This window comes from Podarcis vaucheri, assembly GCF_965113315.1.
Source record: "Podarcis vaucheri genome assembly, chromosome: 13".
NCBI classification, from domain to species: domain Eukaryota; kingdom Metazoa; phylum Chordata; class Lepidosauria; order Squamata; family Lacertidae; genus Podarcis; species Podarcis vaucheri.
Window position 1 is genome coordinate 47,931,486 of NC_138751.1, and position 21,733 is coordinate 47,953,218.

The window sequence follows — 21,733 nt, forward strand, 5'->3', positions numbered from 1 at the left end:
GGAACATTTATGGTATAAAAAGCTATAGGATAGCTCAGTGGGTTAGAGCAGGGGTCAGCAAACTTCTTCCTCAGACCTTGTAGGGGGCCGGACTATATTTTTTTGGGTGGGGAATGAACGAATTCCTATGCCCCACAAATAACCCAGAGATGCATTTTAAATAAAAGGACATATTCTACTCATGTAAAAACACGGTGATTCCAAGACCGTCTGTGGACCAGATTTAGAAGACTATTGAGCCATGGGGCTGCCTTCAGATGTCTTTTAAAGATAAAATAGCTGCTTATTTCCTTCACATCTGAGGGGAGGGTGTTCCACAGGGCGGGTGCCACTACCGAGAAGGCCCTCTGCCTGGTTCCCTGTAACTTGGCTTCTCGAAGTGAGGGAACCGCCAGAAGGCCCTCAGGGCTGGACCTCAGTGTCCGGGCTGAACGATGGGGGTGGAGATGCTCCTTCAGGTATACTGGACCGAGGCTGTTTAGGGCTTTAAAGGTCAGCACCAACACTTTGAATTGTGCTCGGAAACATACTGGGAGCCAATGCAGATCTCTCAGGACCGGTGTTATGTGGTCCCACATACCGTATTTTTCGCACCATTGGACGCACTTTTTTCCTCCTAAAAAGGAAGGGGAAATGTCTGTGCGTCTTATGGAGCGAATGTGTGGTCCCTGGAGCCAAATCGCTGTTGCCCTACGCTGCTGGGCTGCTCTTCGGGGATTGGGGGAGGAGCCACGGTGCTCTGCCGGCTGCCTCCGCTTTCCCCTGAAGCCCCGGCAACGTTTGCAAGCAGCGGGAAGGCTGTGCGTCTTTGCCCTGCGCTCCTGGGGTGCTCTTTGGGGGTGGGGGAGGAGCCACGCTGCTCTGCCTATAGCTTTTGCATTCCCCCTGAAGCTCCGACAAGGTTTGCAAGCAGAGGGAAGGCTGTGTGATCCTGGGGTGGAGGGGGGAGGAGCTACACTGCTCTGCCTACAGCCTTTACTTTCCCCTGAAGCCCCGACAAGGTTTGCAAGCAGAGGGAAGGCTGTGCGTCTTTGCCCTGCGCTCCTGGGGTGCTGTTTTTTTTTTGGGGGGGGAGCCACACTGCTCTGCCTATAGCGTTTGCATTCCCCCTGAAGCTCCGACAAGGTTTGCAAGCAGAGGGAAGGCTGTGTGATCCTGGGGTGGAGGGGGGGTGGGGAGCAGCAAATTGCTTTCTCTCAGTGCCTCCTAATTCAACTGCAAAGGATTGCCTAACCGGATTCTGAGCTCCGTTTGAAGTTTAAAAATATTAAGTTTGGGGATTTCTTCAGGTAGCCGTTTTGCAGAAATAGTCATAAATACATGCAAAGCATTTCCACAATTCAGTATTAGTGAGCTCAGCTAAAACCGAGCAGGCATCTGGCTCAGTAACAGTTTAAACTAAACAACTATAACCAAAATAAAAAAATTCCTTCCAGTAGCACCTTAAAGACCAACTAAGTTAGTTCTTGGTATGAGCTTTTGTGTGCATGCACACTTCTTCAGATACACTGCTCTGTATCTGAAGAAGTGTGCATGCACACGAAAGCTCATACCAAGAACTAACTTAGTTGGTCTTTAAGGTGCTACTGGAAGGAATTTTTTTATTTTGACTATGGCAGACCAACACGGCTACCTATCTGTAACTGCAACTATAACCAGACATCCTGTGTGTTTGTGTGTGGACCATGTTTCTAGCAGCTAATCTTTACTGCTGAAAAGAGGCTCTGATATTCCACTCCAACTCTATAATTCATTATACAAATTCTTACAAGTACAGTCCACCTATACCAAACCAAAAACATTGTGTTCTCTTGGTATTGAATGGAAGCTATTTATCTGCCCTCTTTTCCTCCTCTGTTCTTTGCTCAGTCACTCCATTTTGAATCTTCCTTTCAAAACAACCAGGCCTGTTTTGAGAAAACTTCAGAGATTTAGGAACTGGAGCGCAATCATTTGATCTCTTTGCTGTTCCTCCATACTCCAAGCACTTCTCATTTGCACAGCCCTGGTTTCTCTCCCTGACTATAAATATTCTTGATTAATAACAGTAAAATGCTCAAATTTTAATTTTTGTGACTGCTGCCAATACTGACTTCCCAGTGATGATGAAAACAGCTACATTATAATGGAATGTCTGTCCTTTTTCCATTCTCTTCATTATATATTGTGGCTCGCTTTAAAGCAGCAAAGTGGACAGGAGCCACCCACTTTGCTGTTTTAAATAGTTTAGTACAACATTTGAGTTGGATTTTTTCTTCTTATTTTCCTGCTCTAAAAACTTGGTGCGTCTTTTGGTCAGGTGCGTCCTATGGAGCGAAAAATACGGTAAGTTATAGGACATGCACTGAATGGAACTGCCCCAAGACGTTTGTAAGAGCAGTTTTGAAAGTGGGATCTTCACAGAACCGCCCTGACACTTTCGTGAGCACAGATAATCAAGAATGCAAAATAAAAAGCAAAAGAAAAGCTGTAGGAAAGCCATCGAAGACAGAAGCCATCCTAGAAGCGATACCCTCTACCCTGGAAGCCCCGTCCCCTAATCGCTAAGGCATCGAATACGCTTCTTCCTCTTCTTTGGCTGCTACCCCACTGCCAGACAGGCTTGCCAGAAGCTATTAGCTTAGAGCCTAACATCTTCGGGAAAGGGAACACTTAATTGCTTTCTGAAGTCATTCAGATTCCTGGGATTTACGGTTCGCAAGTCTAGACGGCCCACTTTTAGTGGCAGTTTGCCCCTGGGAAGGAAGGTGTGGATCCGTCCGGACTCCTACCCCACACCCCTGGAGGGGCTCACTCCCGACTGGCCCTTATCCTGGGGGGCTGGCAGTGTAAGGCTCTGCCTTGCCCTGGAGATTCTCCGTACAGTGGTACCTCGGGTTAAGAACTTAATTCATTCTGGAGGTCCGTTCTTAACCTGAAACTGTTCTTAACCCGAGGTACCACTTTAGCTAATGGGGCCTCCTGCTGCTGCCGCGCTGCCGGAGCACAATTTCTGTTCTCATCCTGAAGCAAAGTTCTTAACCCGAGGCACTAGTATTTTCCAGCATATAAGATGACTGGGCGTATAAGACGACCCCCAACGTTTCCAGTTAAAATACAGAGTTTGGGATATACTCGCCGTATAAGACTACCCCTCTTCCAATGCACACCAAATAAAAATTTAAAAAACCAGTCTCCAGTCCGGCTCAGCAATCCGCTCCACTTCCCAGTGGCCGGGGGCTTCTGGGGCTAATTTCCAAGTATATTTCTGCTTCATCTAGAGAGCTTGGTGTCCTCTGATTTAATTTGTTGTCGTTTTGTCCTTTGGTGGGGAGTTGCTGCAGGAGCTGCTGCTGTAGCCGGTGTATAAGACGACCCCCGACTTTTGAGAAGATTTTCCTGGGTTAAAAAATAGTCTTATACGCCAGAAAATACAGTATTTCTGGGTTAGCGGAGTCTGTAACCCAGAGGTACCACTGTATTTCCGTCAAGACGTCCACCGCTTCTCTACAAGTCCAGCTGAGTCTTGTGGCCCAGGCCACACACAGGAGTACAACGTGGATTTTGCTCGGCTCTTGAGCTCGCTGCTGCTTGAAATTGGACCCCCTGCGCCGCGTAACAGGGGGCCGTGCCTCTTGATTCCATCTGCATCCCAGCCAGACTCCAAAGTTGCTGTGACAACCAATGTGGCCAAGGCTCATTTCACACAAGGTTGAGCTCGGCCCTTCCGACTTTTATTTGCTCAGGGAACCGACCTGACATAATACGCCTGTCCCTATCGGATTAGCTTCCTTCCTCTCCCCCAAAATAGACAATACACTGGTACCCATTGGGAACAGTAGGGTCCACTCTGGGGAGACTAACAGAGTCTAAGTTTGTCCCCATCCTTCTCCACGGTGAATGCTACAAGGGCAACACAGACGGAGGAGGTGGAAACTGAAAGTGTCCATGCCTGGAGAAAGAGGACACAGTGTGGTACAGTGGTTAGTGCTGGACTAAGACCTGAGAGACCAAGGTTCGAATCCAACCCACGGAGGGAGGGCATGCGAGTGACTTGCCCAAGGCCGCTTACTGGAGATGCAAGATTCAAGACCAGGGTTGCCCTGAGCCATGGTTCAGACTTTACATTGAGCCGTAATACTGTACCAGCTCTCACCTTGACAAGGTAGGGTTCATTAGGCGGAAATGGTCTATTCAGGCCACTAGACCGCAACCAGCCTACACCCTAGAGCAGTGTTGGTGCTGCTGACCTTTAAAGCCCTAAACAGCCTCGGTCCAGTATACCCGAAGGAGCGTCTCCACCCCCATCGTTCTGCCCGGACACTGAGGTCCAGCGCCGAGGGCCTTCTGGCGGTTCCCTCACTGCGAGAAGCCAAGTTACAGGGAACCAGGCAGAGGGCCTTCTCGGTAGTGGCACCCGCCCTATGGAACGCCCTCCCACCAGATGTCAAAGAGAACAACAACTACCAGACTTTTAGAAGACATCTGAAGGCAGCCCTGTTTAGGGAAGCTTTTAATGTTTGAGGCATTATTGTATTTTAATATTTTGTTGGAAGCCGCCCAGAGTGGCTGGGGAAACCCAGACAGATGGGCGGGGTATAAATAATAAATAATAATAATTATTATTATTCAGCAACCTTTTTCAGCCATGGGCCAGTCCACCGTCCCTCAGACGATGTGCTGGGCCGGACTGTATTTTTTTGGGGAAAATGAACGAATTCCTATGCCCCACAAATAACCCAGAGATGCATTTTAAATAAAAGGACACATTCTACTCGTGTAAAAACACGCTGATTCCCGGACTGTCCGCGGGCCGGATTGAGAAGGCGATTGGGTCGCATCCAGCCCCCCGGCCTTAGTTTGTCTACCCCTGCCCTACAGAACTAGCAGCACTTTTTAAATTTGCAGAGTGTTCTCACAGATCCCCTGTGTCAGAAAGTAGACCCAGTTATTTCTGTTTTTCAGGCACTTCACTCCATGCGACTCTACAGCTGAGGGGCAGAGTGCCTGTTTTGCATCCAGATGGTCTCAGGTTCGAATCCCGGTCCGACTTAGTAGAAGGCAGCATCCTGTTCTCGTTTTCCTTGAAAAACCCTTCGGAGCGCTGGAAGGCAGGCAACATACTCCTCTCTAGAGCTAAGGACCACAGCCTGTCCCTATATATTTTAACCCAGAGCCCCCCTGTCCAGCTAGGGCACTGGGTGCAAACAACAGCTGCCCAGAGAAATGACACTTGGCTGACGCTGTTCCAAGGCCTTTGCTGCAACCCTGGGTAATGTGATATAGACGAAGCTCTAAGAGGAAGGGAGAGAGCAAGATAAATCAGGATTAGACAAGAGGGAGAGTGCCAAGCCTAGAAAGACGCCTTCCTTCAATGACACCCCAACACACACACACACACACACACACACACACACACACACACACTGCCCCTAGCTGGGTTCATGCAGGCCGCGGCAGTTTTCACAAGGATGAAAAAGACTCAGAAGGAGATAAATGGGATTAACTGGGATTCACTTGTGGGTTAGGTTTGAGCCCAGTGAACACCTGCAATTTTCAACCTACTGCATTTTGCATACACCAGTTCCAAATTCCATTTCACTTTTCCACGCAAAGTCTACGCCTGTGAGCAATCCACTCGCAGATGGGCAAGCGTAGTAAGGTCTTCGATCCATTGGCTAAATGGAGCCGTACATTTATCTTTCTTTGTTTTCATACTATAATTTTTTAATTCCGTTTCTAAAATTTCGCCATTTGATTGAAGAGCTCCACAAATTGACTTCCCACCCTCATCTCCACAGGGTTTTTGTTCCAACCCTTTTTCTACTGCGTTATAGATCAAACGCTTTTACAGAAACCCTTGTAATGCCGTTTCTTAATCGTTTACATTTATCTTTCTAATGCAGCAGTTATCAGTCTCTTGACATAATGTTAACTGTTAACAATTGTTTTCATGATATATACCTTTTGTTTTGCCCTTCCCTCCTTCCTTTCTCCCCTTTTTCTTTTTCAAACCCCTTTTTATGTGTTGTATTTAATTTTTTAAAGAAATGAAAGAGTCCTACATACAGCCTCTCCCTTTCCAGCCCATGAAAACACTCATTGGGGAGAGTAGAGTCTCCAGCCCCTAAGATCCATCTTCAAAGCAAACTTGAGGCCTGGAACTTCTTTTAGTTTTAGTTTAGTTTTAACCCCACTGCTTGCACCCCATCTGCACAGACCGGGAGCCTCGCGGTGGAAGCGATATCAGCCCTGAAACTAAGACACAGAGACCCTTGCCAGCAATTCCCATTTCCTGGGAGGCCACCCACAACCCGGGCAGCTATTTGGCGACTGAGCTCAAGTAGCGGGGGGAGAGGTATCATATAAGAAGAGTGTGGCATTTATTTCTGTCTTATTTCAAATTAAAGCATTGTTATCCGTTCCAAGCCTCTGAGGTACAGAGCCTATAACTCGGCGGCTCTCTAACTTTTCCCTCTGGGACACACTTCCAGAACAAAAACTGGTTTGCGCCACACCATTTTTATTATTATTATTATTATTGCTAAGAAATACACTGGAAAGCGAAAAAAGAAACCACTCCTGGCAGTGCTTGATTTATAACACAGAACGCAGCTACTTTAATAATAATTATGGGACACCCAGAAATAATAAAACAATGCGGCTACAAATCATTCCCTTACTAGAACATTGATTGTCCTCGAGTCTCACAGTCGCGTTTGCCATCCTCTCCCGCCACACCCTTTGAAAACCACCGCTGTAAAATAATTATGAAATTAATTATGCTGTAAAATAATTATGAAATCAATTATGCTGTAAAATAATGGTGACATTAATTATGCTGTAAAATAATTATGAAATTAATTATGCTGTAAAATATATACCTGTATACCTGAAGGAGCGTCTCCACCTCCATTGTTCAGCCCGGACACTGAGGTCCAGCACCGAGGGCCTTCTGGTGGTTCCCTCACTGCGAGAAGCGAAGTTACAGGGAACTAGACAGAGGGCCTTCTCGGTGGTGGCACCCGCCCTGTGGAACGCCCTCCCACCAGATGTCAAAGAGAACAACAACTACCAGGCTTTTAGAAGACATCTGAAGGCAGCCCTGTTTAGGGAAGCTTTTAATGTTTGATGTATCACAGTATTTTAATATTCTTTTGGAAGCCACCCAGATGGGCGGGGTATAAATAAATTATTATTATTATTATTATTATTATTATTATTATGAAGAAATTAATTAAGTGAAATTATGCTTCCGGGCCAGGTGACAAGTTGCCCTCTGACGTTGTCATCTCACCACAGCGCCCGTCACTGAGGGCTAAAAAGACCTGCCCACCTTACGCAGGTGCCTGGAAATAATTCCAGGCCTTCTGGGGAAGGAGCGGTACCTGGAAGTATTAAGGCTTGCATTTATGCATTTGAAATATTTGTTCAGCCCTCTGGATTACGGGTCCCCAGCGCTGAGCCTCGAATCTGTTCCCCTTTCTCTAGAGACCCTCAGAGCTGCACCCAATGTCCGCTGGTTCCCGTGCCCATTAATACATGCAGAAAATAGTCGTCCTCAGCAAATATTGGTTAGACAGCTCCAGACTGTATTCGCTACCTCTTTCCCCACCCCCAAAAAGAAGGCCAGCCATAAAACGATGCTTTAAATTTACATCTGCACACCAGAAATAGACCCGGGCAGAACTTTTCGGATGGGGAGGCTAGGTCCCAATAGCTCAGGTTTGTGGTTTGCTGGCCGCAGATGTTTTAAAAGGCAACATAATGATCCACTGCGAGAGAAAATAGGACAGAGCTATTTTTTAAAAGGCGAACAAGTGACAGTAAATCCTGTGTTTGTGCAAGAGGCTTATCCCCAGCACAAGGACTGCTTAAAAAGAGAGAGAGAGAGACTTGGAAAAGCTTGATAAATGTTCCTTATTTTTAGTTGGCCTCCCGAAAAACATCTGCAAATCGAAGAGCGTCATTGGAGAATGAAGAAACGCTATGCTGCTGCTGGATTATATATTCATTTACTTGCAATATTCCTGTATTGCCTAATAACAATCAAGTGGCTGGATGGGGCTTAGTCTTAAGTCACTGGAAGTCATAATTATCCATTATAAACAGAGTGTGTGTCTGCCCTCCCATCTACCCCAAAGCCTCTCGTTGTATGTCTGAGATTAGAGGACAAAGGAAGGGTTTCAAAGTCACAGGCAGTTTTAGAAACTCAGTTTATAAGCTAGGTGCCAAATGGACTAGGCGACTCTCAGAGTCCCTTTCAAAGCTAAAATTCTACGATTCTATGATCTCAACCACGTCGCTTGATGTAGCTTGCTCTTCCAACAATTCACTTGTACGCAAGATGGAGAAACACACACACACACACACACACACAAGGGAAACAGTATTAAGGCAGAGATTTTTAAACTGAGGTCGCCAACTCAGAAATCTCTTTGCAGTCACTAGACCCATGCCAGTAGCAAAACGTGCCGGGCAAATTTATAACACGGGCCATAGGGTGCAGAGTTTAGCCAGAGCTTGGTCCCAGCACCTAGCTTTTAAATAAATATGTAAATAAAACACCGACTGTTACTAAGCCCATTTATGCTGTCTTCCAAACTTCCATGCATTCCCAGAGGTAAGCACTACTCCTCTAGGAATGGATGGAGCCAGGTGAGCAGGAAATCTGAACCAGCCCCATGGGAATGCAGTTTATTGGTAGTATTCCATTCAATACTCCAGATTTTGCCCCGGAGTGATGGCTAACAGGCCTAGGGCAACAAAAAGAGAAAAAGGTAAAAGGTAAAGGACACCTGGACAGTTAAGTCCAGGCAAAGGCGACTATGGGGTTGTCGCGCTCATCTCACTTTCAGGCCGAGGGAGCCAGTGTTTGTCCACAGACAGCTTTCCAGGTCATGCGGCCAGCAGGACTAAACCGCTTCTGCTGCAATGGGACACAGTGACGGAAACCAGAGCGCATGGAAATGCCGTTTACTTTCCTGCCATTTTTGTTGTTTAGTCGTTTAGTCGTGTCCGACTCTTTGTGACCCCATGGACCAGAGCATGTCAGGCACTCCTGTCTTCCACTGCCTCCCACAGTTTGGCCAAACTCATGCTGGTAGCTTCGAGAACACTGTCCAACCATCTCGTCCTCTGTCGTCCCCTTCTCCTTGTGCCCTCCATCTTTCCCAACATCAGGGTCTTTTCCAGGGAGTCTTCTCTTCTCATGAGGTGGCCAAAGTATGGAGCCTCAGCTTCAGGATCCGTCCTTCCAATGAGCACTCAGGGCTGATTTCCTTCAGAATGGAGAGGTTTGATCTTCTTGCAGTCCATGGGACTCTCAAGAGTCTCCTCCAGCACCATAATTCAAAAGCATCAATTCTTTGGCGATCAGCCTTCTTTATGGACCAGCTCTCACTTCCATACATCACTACTGGGAAAACCATAGCTTTGACTATACAGACCTTTGTTGGCAAGGTGATGTCTCTGCTTTTTAAAATGCTGTCTAGCTTTGTCACTGGCGTGCTTTCAAACTGCTAGGTTGACAGGAGCTGGGACAGAGCAATGGGAGCTCACCCTGTCTTGGGGATTCGAACCGCCAACCTTCCGATCGGCAAGCCCAAGAGGCTCAGTGGTTTAGACCACAGCGCCACCCGCATCCCTAAAAAGAGAAAGCAAGCTGCCCCAGACCATCAGCACAGAAAACAGGGCAACCCACCCGCAATTGTCATATGACTGTTCAGTTCCAGCCCTCAACCGGGCAAATAAGGACTTGGGACCCTGTTGAACCACGTGCCTCGGGGGGGCTGAGGTGCACTTTGGACAGCAGTAAATCACACCCACCTGGAAGATTCAGGGCTGTACGACCCCAAAGCCAGGCTGCAACCCTCGTATTCAAAAGCAGAAAAGAATTGGCTGAATTAGCCTGAAGCTAAGCTGGCAGAGCCTAGGACTTGCCGATCAGAAGGTCGGCGGTTCAAATCCCTGCGACGGGGTGAGCTCCCGTTGCTCGGTCCCTGCTCCTGCCAACCTAGCAGTTCGAAAGCACGACAAAGTGCAAGTAGATAAATAGGTACCGCTCCAGCAGGAAGGTAAATGGTGTTTCCGTGCACTGCTCTGGTTCGCCAGAAGCGGCTTAGTCATGCTGGCCACATGACCCGGAAGCTGTATGCCGGCTCCCTTGGCCAATAAAGCGAAATGAGCACCGCAACCCCAGAGTCAGCCAGAACCAGTGGCGTAGCGTGGGGGGTGGAGGGGAGGCCGGCCGCACCGGGCACAACATCTGAGGGGGGGGGGCGCTAATCTAGTGGAAGAGACTGGAGTGCTAAAATCCACGGGTTAGGGGGCGCAAATTACTTGCCTTGCCCCGGGTGCTGACAACCCACGCTACGCCACTGGCCAGAACTGGACCTAATGGTCAGGGGTCCCTTTACCCTTTACCTTTTAAGATGGCAGATTGTCAGACTCTTAATCTCAGGATTGTAGGTCCGAGCCCCACATTGGGTAAAAACATTTCTGCCTGGGGGGTTGGGGGTTTGGACTAGTTGGTCCCTTCCAACTCTACAATTCTATGATTCTAAGACGAAACAAACTAACCACATGAAAGGTGTCCATTTAAGGCACACATTTCCGATGCGATGCAGAAAGCATACACGGGCAAAGTTTTGTAGTACAGTGGCACCTTGGTTTAAGAATAGTCCGGTTTAAGAACAATTTGGTTTACAAACTCTGCAAAACTGGGAATAGTGTCTTGGTTTGAGAACTTTACCTCGGTCTAAGAACGGAATCCGAACGGTGGAAGGGCACCGGTGGCGGGAGGCCTCATTAGGGAAAGCACGCCTCGGTTTAAGAACGGTTTTGGTTTCAGAACGGGCTTCCGGAACGGATTAAGTTCGTAAACCGAGGTACCACTCCAAGTTTTTGTTAAAAAGAAACCAGACAGGGGAAACTGCGTCATCTCTATAGCAGTGAATTGAAATGGATTCCAAATATATTTTCCCAGGACTGGAAGCCCACACAGCAAAAGACACATGGTGATCAGTTCCTTGTAACAGAAAGCTTAATTTTTCTGTCATTCTCTCATACTTAACTGCTCTTCGGAAAGAGTTCTCTAAAATCAGAATAAAGCTGGCATTCAAGACTATAGTGGGGCAACCCTACTCACTAAATCTGCTGCCCCACAGACACATAATCCCTCTTGGACTGGGATGCCCCCAGATCTCCCCAGTTGAACCTTTGATTCCATCTGCTCAAAACAAGAGTCTGGCAAAAGCTGTTTGCTGTTGCCTTTTTGACGGGAACAACAGGTTATTTCTCATGGTGATGATGATGCTTTTAAACTTGTTAACCAATGTAAAATACTTGGTGGAAATGACCACTATGTCAATTTAGTACCATTTGTCTAAAGAGGCTTTTGGTTATAATTCCAAATGAATTTGGTGCCTGCACTGAGAAGCCAGATGACAACAGTAAACCTCAACTTTTTAAAAAACCTGTCCAAAGCTAGCGCCCCTCACCCCTCAAAGTGACCTTAAGTAGCCTTCCTTCCTGTGTTAGAAACTCAGATATATAAGCTGGGTGCAGGAAGACTCTTTAAACCAGGCATGGCCAAACTTGGCCCTCCAGCTGTTTTGGGACTACAACTCCCATCATCCCTAGCTAACAGGACCAGTGGTCAGGGATGATGGGAACTGTAGTCCCAAAACAGCCAAAACAGAATGTCTAGTTGCCGTTTTGGAGCCAAACGGCTCAAAAGCCTTATTTTTCAAACAATGGACTGACTGTGATTGATTCTCAGTTAAATGTCTGGTTAGTTTGGAGGACTAACTTGATCTAGCTTAAGAGCTTTGAGAACTGAAAGAAGAAAAGTCACTTGATCCAGGCCAACATATATACAGGCCCATTCTGACCTCTTTTCCTTAGTGGCGACTGTTCCTGCTCAGACTGCACAGAAAACGCATTTTGGTTCCAGAAATTCATCCCAATTGTATAGATAAAATATAACTGATAGAATTCTATAGGGTGGGGTGTTAAGTGTGTGAAAACAGTCCCGATCCAATGATCCCCAGATGGTGGAGATATCAGGCACCATTCTGGTGCCCAGTCATCTTCACTTGGTCACAAGTGGTTGAAAGTATGGGTGCAAAATGCACCTGGCTAATTTTGAAGACGGCTGCCTTCACCTGTTTGGATTGTTCTGATTATTCAGGAGTTAAACTTCCCAACATGTAAGAGTCCAGAGGTAGCCTCAACACCTTATTCTGTGCAATTTGGGGATAAACAGAGAGCAAAGGCCAAAGATGGGTGGCCGCACCCGTGAGTCAGTAGGACGAAAAGAAAAAGAGTTTTTCTTGGTTTTTCTGACATGGCCAAGAAGCCATAGCAGATAGGATGAAGGCAAAGTGTCTAAGTATCCACTGGTGGTTTAAGAATCCTCAAGTATCATCTTTATTTGGACTTCTGGAGAACTAGGAGGTTCCCAGAGTCATTGCGGTGACAATAAAGAAAAACAACAACAGAGTCTTATGGCACCTTCGGGTGTCATCTTCAGTTGGGTGTGTCTGTGCGCGCTTATACAAAATGAAGAAATTGCTAGGTGCACAGTCTGTGTACAAGTTAAGCACAGTGACAACTCAAGGCGACAGTACTTGGTGATAACACAATCTTCCTAGCTTTACTGTGCTTACTTAACGCTGTAGCGGGAGAGAAAACCTTGGACCTGATTGAGTCCTAAGTAAATAAAATCAAATTTACTGGTAAATTCCAGTTCATCTATTTCAGCCTTTGAAGTCCCCCACCCACTGGAAAACAGTGCCTTTCAGGTCGGCGGCGGAGCGACAGTAAGAGATACGGGGCAGAAATAATTGGCAGTTCTCCAGACGGAAGAATGCAGAAAGTAGAATCCTCGAAGGATCAGTATTGAGAACCTGTTCTTTTAAACTTGTTCACACATGATCTAGAGTTCGGGGTGAGCAGTGAGGCAGCCAAGTTTTCTGTGGATATGAAATTGTTCGGGGTGGATAAAACAAAACGGGACCAAGAGAAGTTTCAAAGAGACCTTTCCAAACTGAGCAGATGAGCAGTAAAATTCAGCAAAAACAAGCATCATAATATTAAATATCTTCATTTCACAAATATACTAATGGATTCTGAACTGGCATCGAGTGAATTCCATGTTGGGAACCATGAGGAAAAGAGCTGAAAATAAAACTGCGGATATTATAACGCTGTTATAAAAATCTATGGTGCGACTGCATTCGGAATACTATGTATGGTTCCGGTCGCCTCAACTCAAAAAGGAGATTGCAGGTTTGGGAAAGGGCAACAAACATCATCAGGGGGGTGGAGAACACCCCTGCCAGCTGTGAAAAAGCTTCAATATGCATAGCGTGGTGAAACAGGATAGAAAACTTTTTTCTCCCTCTCTCATAAGTCTAGAAAGGGACGCGGGTGGCGCTGTGGGTTAAACCACAGAGCCTAGGACTTGCCAATCAGAAGGTCGGCAGTTCAAATCCCTGCGATGGGGTGAGCTCCCATTGCTTGGTCCCTGCTCCTGCCAACCTAGCAGTTCAAAAGCACGTCAAAGTGCAAGTAGATAAATAGGTACCACTCTGGGGGGAAGGTAAACGGCGTTTCTGTGCGCTGCTCTGGTTCGCCAGAAGCGGCTCAGTCATGCTGGCTACGTGACCCGGAAGCTGTACGCCGGCTCCCTTGGCCAATAAAGTGAGATGAGCGCCGCAACCCCAGAGTCGGTCACGACTGGACCTAATGGTCAGGAGTCCCTTTACCTTTACCTTAAGTCTAGAATTCATTGGAATATTCAGAAAGTCCTTCTTCATGCAACACGAACTATGGAACTACCCCCCCTCAAGAGGTTGTGATGGCTGGAACGGTGAACACTGGAAGCTGATCTTTTCCTCGCAAAACAATCAATGGACATCGATAAAAAACAATCAAATTCAGAAGCCGGTCTTCCAGAGTGCTCTGCTTGCTGACCTGAAAGTCGCCATTCTTCAAAGGGAGACCGCAAGGAATCGCTGAACGAGGATTCACGAGGAAAGTTTGATTGAATTTATCCAGCCCTCAATCTAGCGCACGGCTTTGAAAGCGCACGCCACAATAAATCTGTTTGCCTTTCAAGGAGCCGCAAGTTCAGCGTGCAAGTTCGTGTGTGTGCACGCATTTGTAATAAATCAACCTAGCCACACCTCTGAAACTTGCCACCGTGCAGAGAAAGGTTCTGCTTCTTTCCCCGTTTTTTGGCTGCAAAATGCAAACGTCTGTAGAAAAGAAAACTTCGGGCAAAATAAAGCTCATATTCTCCTACCACATACACGTGAACCGTATCAGTGTAGTCAGGGCCCGGTGAACTGCAACGAGCCCTAGCCACTCTTGGAACGAAAAGAGCGAAACTTAAACATTAATAAATTTCCAAAATGCCAGCCTCGGCTGTCCTTCCTTTATTTTAACTCAATGCACCAATGACACATAATGTTTGGCCTTTCATAATGACCTTAAGCAAACGAAGACATGCGTAAGACGCAACCAACTCCTTCATATTTGTATATTTTATAGGCTAAAATGTGGCACATGTCAACCTCCAAGCCCACCTACTTCTTCCCACATTGGCTACTGGTTTGGACTGGTTTGGAATGGAATGTTCACAAACATTCTAATCAAATATCCTTTATTAAGCACAGCATTAGGTATTAGGTACAGCAAACCACACATTATCAAACATACACCATATACAAATTGTGCAAAATACGAGCTCAGCATAGCAGGACTTGTCCCAACCAGATCTTTAACTCCAGAGAAAATCAATTTGCATAAATAATACAATTCAACAATACCACATCACCGATCAATTAAGAACCACTAAATCTCTTTATGGGACGCGGGTGGCGCTGTGGGTTAACCACAGAGCCTAGGACTTGCCGATCAGAAGGTTGGCGGTCTGAATCCCCGCGACAGGGTGAGCTCCCGTTGCTTGGTCCCAGCTCCTGCCAACCTAGCAGTTCGAAAGCATGTCAAAGTGCAAGTAGATAAATAGGTACCACTCTGGCAGGAAGGTAAATGGTGTTTCTGTGTGCTGCTCTGGTTCGCCAGAAGCGGCTTAGTCCTGCTGGCCACATGACCTGGAAGCTGTACGCCGGCTCCCTCGGCCAATAAAGCGAGATGAGCGCTGCAACCCCAGACTCAGGGGTCCCTTTACCTTTAAATCTCTATATAATGGCCCAGACTTTCTACATGGACAGCACACAAAAATTCAGCCACTATTAAAATAAATATTAAATAAGGGATATGAGTGGTTACATTTTGAAGAAACAATGGGAGGTCTTATAAAAAAAAGATTAAATAGGGTAGGGGCCAAGATACAGCCTTGCCTAACATTCTACCTGCTTCAGGGAAGGGTGTCAGCAGAAGCACTGCAAACAGATATTGCTGCTTCTGTGAGGGAAGGGGGAAAGTCATTTCGGCTGGGAGAAACCTCACTCAGAACCTGGAAACAGGAGACCCTATGTCCTTCCCCAAGACCAGATCAGGGAACTGGTCCCAAGCAGGCAGAAAGACTGAACGCGGTGGAGTGGGAAGGAGCCCTAGATGGTATAGAGGAAACGGGCAAGGTGCCCAGAATGGTGAAGCAGGATGAGGAGCAGGAACTTGGGGGAAGAAGGGGCGGAGACAGAGGTCTGAAGGAAAGAGGGAATACTGAGCTGAAGGGGGGAGGCAGGAATTGGACAGGTAAAATTTTGGAGGGTGGGAGAATATGAATGGGGGAAGCAAGGAGGGAGGGTGGGGCATTGCTGAGAGGGCAGCATGTTACATCCAGATTTGTGCTAACCAGCCTGATCTGTAGCTGCAGGACTGATTAGACTGTTTAATAAATGCAAGAGAGGGCCTTCATTTTAAATAACATTCTGTTCTCACTGAAAGGCCGAGGGATGGAAACAGTGTTCAGTAGAGGGCAACTGTTCTACTGGGCTCTTAAGGACAGAATCACAGAACTGCAAAGTTGGAAGAGACCATGAGAGCCATTTAGTCCAGCCCCCTGCAATATCGGAATCTTTTGCCCAACAAGGGACTTGAACCCATAACTCGAGTCTCATGCTCTACCACATGGGTAGGCAAACTAAGGCCCGGGGGCCAGATCCAGCTCAACCGCCTTCTCAATCCGGCCCGCGGATGGTCTGGGAATCATAGAATCATAGAGTTGGAAGAGACCACAAGGGCCATTGAGTCCAACCCTCTGCCAAGCAGGAAACACCACCAGAGCACTCCTGACATATGGTTGTCAAGCCTCTGCTTAAAGACCTCCAAAGTAGGAGACTCCACCACACTCCTTGGCAGCAAATTCCACTGTCGAACAGCTCTTACTGTCAGGAGGTTCTTCCGAATGTTTAGGTGGAATCTTCTTTCTTGTAGTTTGGATCCATTGCTCCGTGTCCGCTTCTCTATGTGACATCCATTGCTCCGTGTCCCTCCTCTATGTGACATCCTTTTATATATTTGAACATGGCTATCATATCACCCCTTAACCTCCTCTTCTCCAGGCTAAACATGCCCAGCTCCCTTAGCCGTTCCTCAGTGTGTTTTTACATGAGTAGAATGTGTGCTTTTATTTAGAATGCATCTCAGGGTTATTTGTGGGGCATAGGAATTTGTTTTTTCCCCTCCAAAATATAGTCCGGCCCCCCACAAGGTCTGAGAGACAGTGGACCGGCCCCCTGCTGAAAAAGTTTGCTGACCCCTGCTCTACCAGCTGAGCCACTCTGAATATATAGGGTTGTTCTACTCAAGAGTGGACCTGTTGAACTTAACATTCCCAAGTTATTTATGCCTTCCAGGGCATTTTTTTTCCAGCCAGAACCCACAGGAACTCAGTTCCAGCCACCTCTCAAGGAGAACAAGGAGAGAACAAGGGAGACTTTCATGGTGAGCTTTTTTCTAGAAGCTTTTTTCTAATTTCAAAAGGTCTACTCGGGAGTAGAACTAATCTTGGCCAGAGCATGTTTTTAAAAATCTTCTGTTCAGATAACTTAGGTTGGTACATAGACATTTGAATTTCCCCGAAAACTCAATCAAGCGGAAGGCAATTTCAAATTAGGATTAGAAAAATATTTCAACTTCTTAGGCACAACGCAAAAAGTTCTAGTGCCTGGACAACTTCCTAGGATTTCTCTAGCTCTGAGTGGGTCTCGTTTGCTACCTATCCTTAGAGAAAAGCTTTCATAACATTCTCTACACTTTTTTAAAACTGGGGTGGTGTGTAATTTTTCCATTTTTGGAAACACAATAAAAAATTCTGCCCTTCCTCGCACCTGTTCCAACCACACACACACACACACACACACACACACACATTTCCCAAAGCACTGAGAGACGCAGGAGACTCTGTCTGCCTCATACACCTTTATGGCACATGATCGATTTTGCGGTGCCAAGCAAGTCACATTGAACTCTTCCAAATTAATCCCTCTGGCAAACACAGCTTGCACAAAAGCGGCAGCCAGCTCCATTGCCTTCCCTCCCTCTCCATGCCAGCATCAAGTCCTGCAGACCTGATGCAGTGGCAAAGCCCAGGTTGCTGCCGTCTCCCCATGCCAGTCCATAAGCAAGGATAACTGTGCCAACGAAACAGCCTCACTCAAAATCATCACGGAACGGCAACAACTTTAGTCTCAAAGACCTTGCGCCCAGAGTCAGCTTTAAAGCCAGCATCCAAACCTTGGCTCAGCCCTGAAAAAAATGTGACAATGCAGGTGTGCCTCTGAGCATATGCAGAGTGTATTTCCAATGATCATGTAGATTTGAGAACTATACCTCTGGAGGAAGAGAAGGCAAGAACTAAATATTGGACCCTTTGGTCTAAATATTGGACCCTCCCCTCCCGCTCCATCACCTCTAGAGGGAGAGGGCAAAGTTGGCTTCTCGTCTTCCAGAATAGCAACAAAGAGAACGAAAGCAGGCAGACAGCTACATCCCATGGGTCTGTGACCCAGCAATAGCATCTGTATCCCGCAGCCAGTAAAGAAACCTGCAATTCCCCTCTGAGATGCAGAACAGAAGCCATACAACAATTTGCTGTGCAGAAGACATGTTATTATTTTGCGATATTGCCTGCCCTCCTTTTTCATAACCAGCCAAGCAGGCAGATTTCCTTCAGGGGGGGGTGCTCCTGTTCCTCTCCATCACCTCATCTGGACCTGAGCCCCACTGGTTCTCCCACCCCCCACCAAGATGAGAAAAAGATGCCAGAAATTCTCACCTTGGTCCCACGGGGTAAATAAGTCTCTTCCATCTCTAACAGGGTTCTCCCTGCAACCACTCGCCTCCCAATTTCTAATTTATTGAACCCCCTTTTTTAGAAATACGCTTATTGGATGCAGTGCCTGTCATTTTCTATATATATATAAATTTTGACCCAATCTTGGCATTCTGTTTCCTGGAATGAATGGACGACCGAAGCAGTGATTCACTTTGGCGACTTTCACACCTAACCGCTAGAGCTCTTTTTCCAACATTGAGCAGAATTTTCTGTTCTGAAATCACCGGAATGAACTAAGCCCATATAAATCGACGAACTACAACTACCCGACTCCAGAGAAGGGGCATAAAGAAAGAAAACAATGGCGGGACATTAGAGCAAGTCCTAAGCAGAGCTGTGCCAGCTGGCATGAAGAAAGCGAGGAAGATTTAAGTGAGAAAAATTTAAGTCACCGGTCAAGGGGTCTCATGGCTTCAGACACCCTGACATTCAAGACCTTTCACATTCACACTGCACATTGAAAGCACATTCTTTCCCCCCAAATATCCTGGGGACTGCCGTTTGTTAAGGGTGCTGGGAATTGTAGCTCGGAGAAGGGTAAACTGCGGTTCCCAAGGGTTGTGCTCTTGTGGCACCGCTATTTTCTCTCCCTACACTTGAGCTAGGGATGCGGGTGGCGCTGTGGGTTAAACCACAGAGCCTAGGACTTGCTGATCAGAAGGTTGGCGGTTTGAATCCCCGCGACGGGGTGAGCTCCTGTTGCTCGGTCCCTGCTCCTGCCCACCTAGCAGTTTGAAAACACGTCAAAGTGCAAGTAGATAAATAGGTACCGCTTCAGCGGAAAGGTAAACGGCATTTCCGTGCGCTGCTCTGGTTCGCCAGAAGCGGCTTAGTCCTGGTGGCCACATGACCCAGAAGCTGTACACCGGCTCCCTCGGCCAATGAAGCGAGATGAGCGCCGCAACCCCAGAGTCGGCCACAACTGGACCTAATGGTCAGGGGTCCCTTTACCTTTACCTTACACTTGAGCTCCCCAAAAGAGAGGGGCTGCGTCTCGGACACTCCCTGAGCCTCAAAGCCCTTCAAAACCCTAAGGATGTTAATGTTGAAGTTAAATTTTATAAGAACTGTGAATTGGAAAACCGTTAAAAGGACATGCAATGAAATTCAACCAAGGGGAAGCGAGGAAGTCACTTAACAATCTTAACAAGTGTAATTTTCAATAAGGCTATGATTTATGCTTGTTTGTCTTATGTGTTTGTTTGTTTATAATGTTATGAAAACCAATAAAAAAATTTCAAAAACAAAACCCTAATTGGCTAAGCCGCGGCTGCAGCTGGCGGAAATTCACTCTGCACGCGCTCAGAGGCACTCTTCTTCCTTCGCGCCTCTTCCCCTGCTCCGAGCTGCCAGCAAATCCCAGAGGCTGAGCCTCGAAGGTAAAGGCTGAAACCAAAGTGGGACCCCCAGCAAAACGGGACCCCCCCCCTCCTTCCCACCGGTTGCTGACCAACCTGCAGCTCGCACCAGGCCACCTCGACGGTGGTCTCGGTGTCCAGCCCCTTGTAGACGGTCTTGAAGGAGCCGCGTCCGATCTCGATGTCGAACTTGAGGAAGCGTCCGTCGGGGGACGTGGCCACGGCGCGCGTCTCGGCCTCTTCGTTCTCCTCCTGCTCCCAGTGATCGCGCTCGGTGGGCGGCTGCGACGGCGCGGCCTCGCGGGGGCTCTCGCTGCCCGCGGATCCCGGCGCGGCAGGAGCGCAGGAGGGAGGCGGCGGCAGCAGCGGCGGCGCCCCAGCCGGAGCTACCGCCGCCGCCTGCAGCTCCCGTCGGGGCACTTCGGCGCCGTCGAAGCCCCTGAGCGCCGCCAGCTCGGCCGAGCTGCGGCGGCTGATCTTGTAGTTGGAGCCGCGGCGGCCGGACAGCCTGCGGCCGCGAAGGCGCGCGGCTTGGAGAGCCTCGTCGTCCACGCCGCAGCCGGCCGGGTCAGCCGCCCCGTCGGGCTGGGCCACGAGCGCTCCGGCGCCCGAGCCCGGATCGGGAGCCCGCAGCATGAGCATCGGACGGCGAGGCGAGCCGAGGCACCCGGGACGGAGAAGGAGCGCCTGCCGACTGAGCCCGTGCGCCCTGCGGCCGCTACGTGCGCTCCGGAGACGGGAGCCGCGGCACCGCCCCCTCCAGGCACCGTCCTGCCGCCGCCTCCCCGCCTCTCCTCCGCCCGCCCTCCGGCGCCTTCCTCCGCCCACCGCCGCCCCTCTTCCAAGGTAGACAGCCGGCAGCTCCCCACACTCGCCCGGCGGCGCCCCTCCCCAAGCTGCCCAGGACGCGCCGCCGTCCAACTCCCCACGCGCGCCACCCGCTACCTCTCCAAGCTGGCGCGCCGATGCTTTTGCGCGCCCATCCTAGACGGGAAAGTGGCGGCGAGGTTTCTTTTTTAAAAAAATTGTTTTAATTAAGTTTCTTACAGATATAACACATATCACAACAAAAGAAAAACAGGAAAAAAGAAAAAAGACAAGATCACAAATATAAACCAAAAAGAGAGTAAAAACAAAGTACCGGTAAAGTGGCGGCGAGGTTTCCACGCGCGGGGGAGGGCTGATTCTTGCAAGGGAAAGTGCTTGCTGCGCTCACGCAAAAAAAGGAACCAAAATAAAAATGCAGGGCGCTTTCCTTGGGAAAAAGAAACCTCCTCAAACCCACAGTCGCCTTTTGCAGACGCTCCAAACGTCCCCGTTTTCCAGGGAGAGTGCCGGATTTACAGAAGCCGCCCCAGTTTTTTGATTTGATACCCCAATGTCCCATTTTTCCATAGGGTGTCTATTTTCATCATCCGAGAAACGTTGGTGGGCATGGAGTTATGGAACCCCGAGCCAAGGAGATAAGTAACAAGACAGCCTTTAAAAGACACCTGAAGGCAGCTCTGTATAGGGAAGTTTTTAAATGTTTAATTATGTTTTTATATGTGTTGGAAGCCGCCCAGAGTGGCTGGGGCAACCTAGTCAGACAGTGGGGTATAAATAAAATAAAATAAATAATAAATAATAAAATAATGTGTTGGAAGCTGCCACTCTGTGTAGCTTCCAACACATAAAACATTGCTGTTGTTGTTGTTATGATTATTATTATTATGATGATTATTACTTAGGATGCCTATTTTCATCGGAGAAATACAGTATTGGAGGGTATGGTAAGTGCTTGCTCTGCTTACCACCCCCCCCATTAAAATTCAGGGTTCTTTCTGTGAGGAAAGCAAACCCACGCAAAGCCTCTTCAAACACACAGGTGCCTGTTGCAGGGAAATGATGTGTGCTGCTTCTTGTGACCATTCATTTCTGGTTTTATAAGGCATTGGAGAGACGGTTGAGGGCTGGGGGGCAGCGTTGGAGTGGAGGTTGCAGCAGAGGTCCTCTTCTCTGGATTCTGGACTGGGCCTGGCACTGTCTAGCTGCCAGTCTTGGGGCTCTGGATCATTCTGGCACCCTTATAGCTTCAGAGCAA

The 21,733-nt window shown here is 48.0% G+C and overlaps 1 protein-coding gene across 1 annotated transcript in view; it reads right to left on the minus strand.

The window, feature by feature from the left end:
• The window catches only part of WNK4 (WNK lysine deficient protein kinase 4), a 56,573-nt gene extending 36,266 nt beyond the window's left edge, over nt 1-20,307 (minus strand). The window contains exon 1 of the mRNA XM_082194714.1: nt 19,747-20,307. Within this exon, the coding sequence (XP_082050840.1) occupies nt 19,747-20,292 (546 nt within the window). The 5' untranslated portion in view covers nt 20,293-20,307. The remainder of the gene's footprint in view (nt 1-19,746) is intronic.
• Between the last annotated feature and the right edge of the window lie 1,426 nt (nt 20,308-21,733).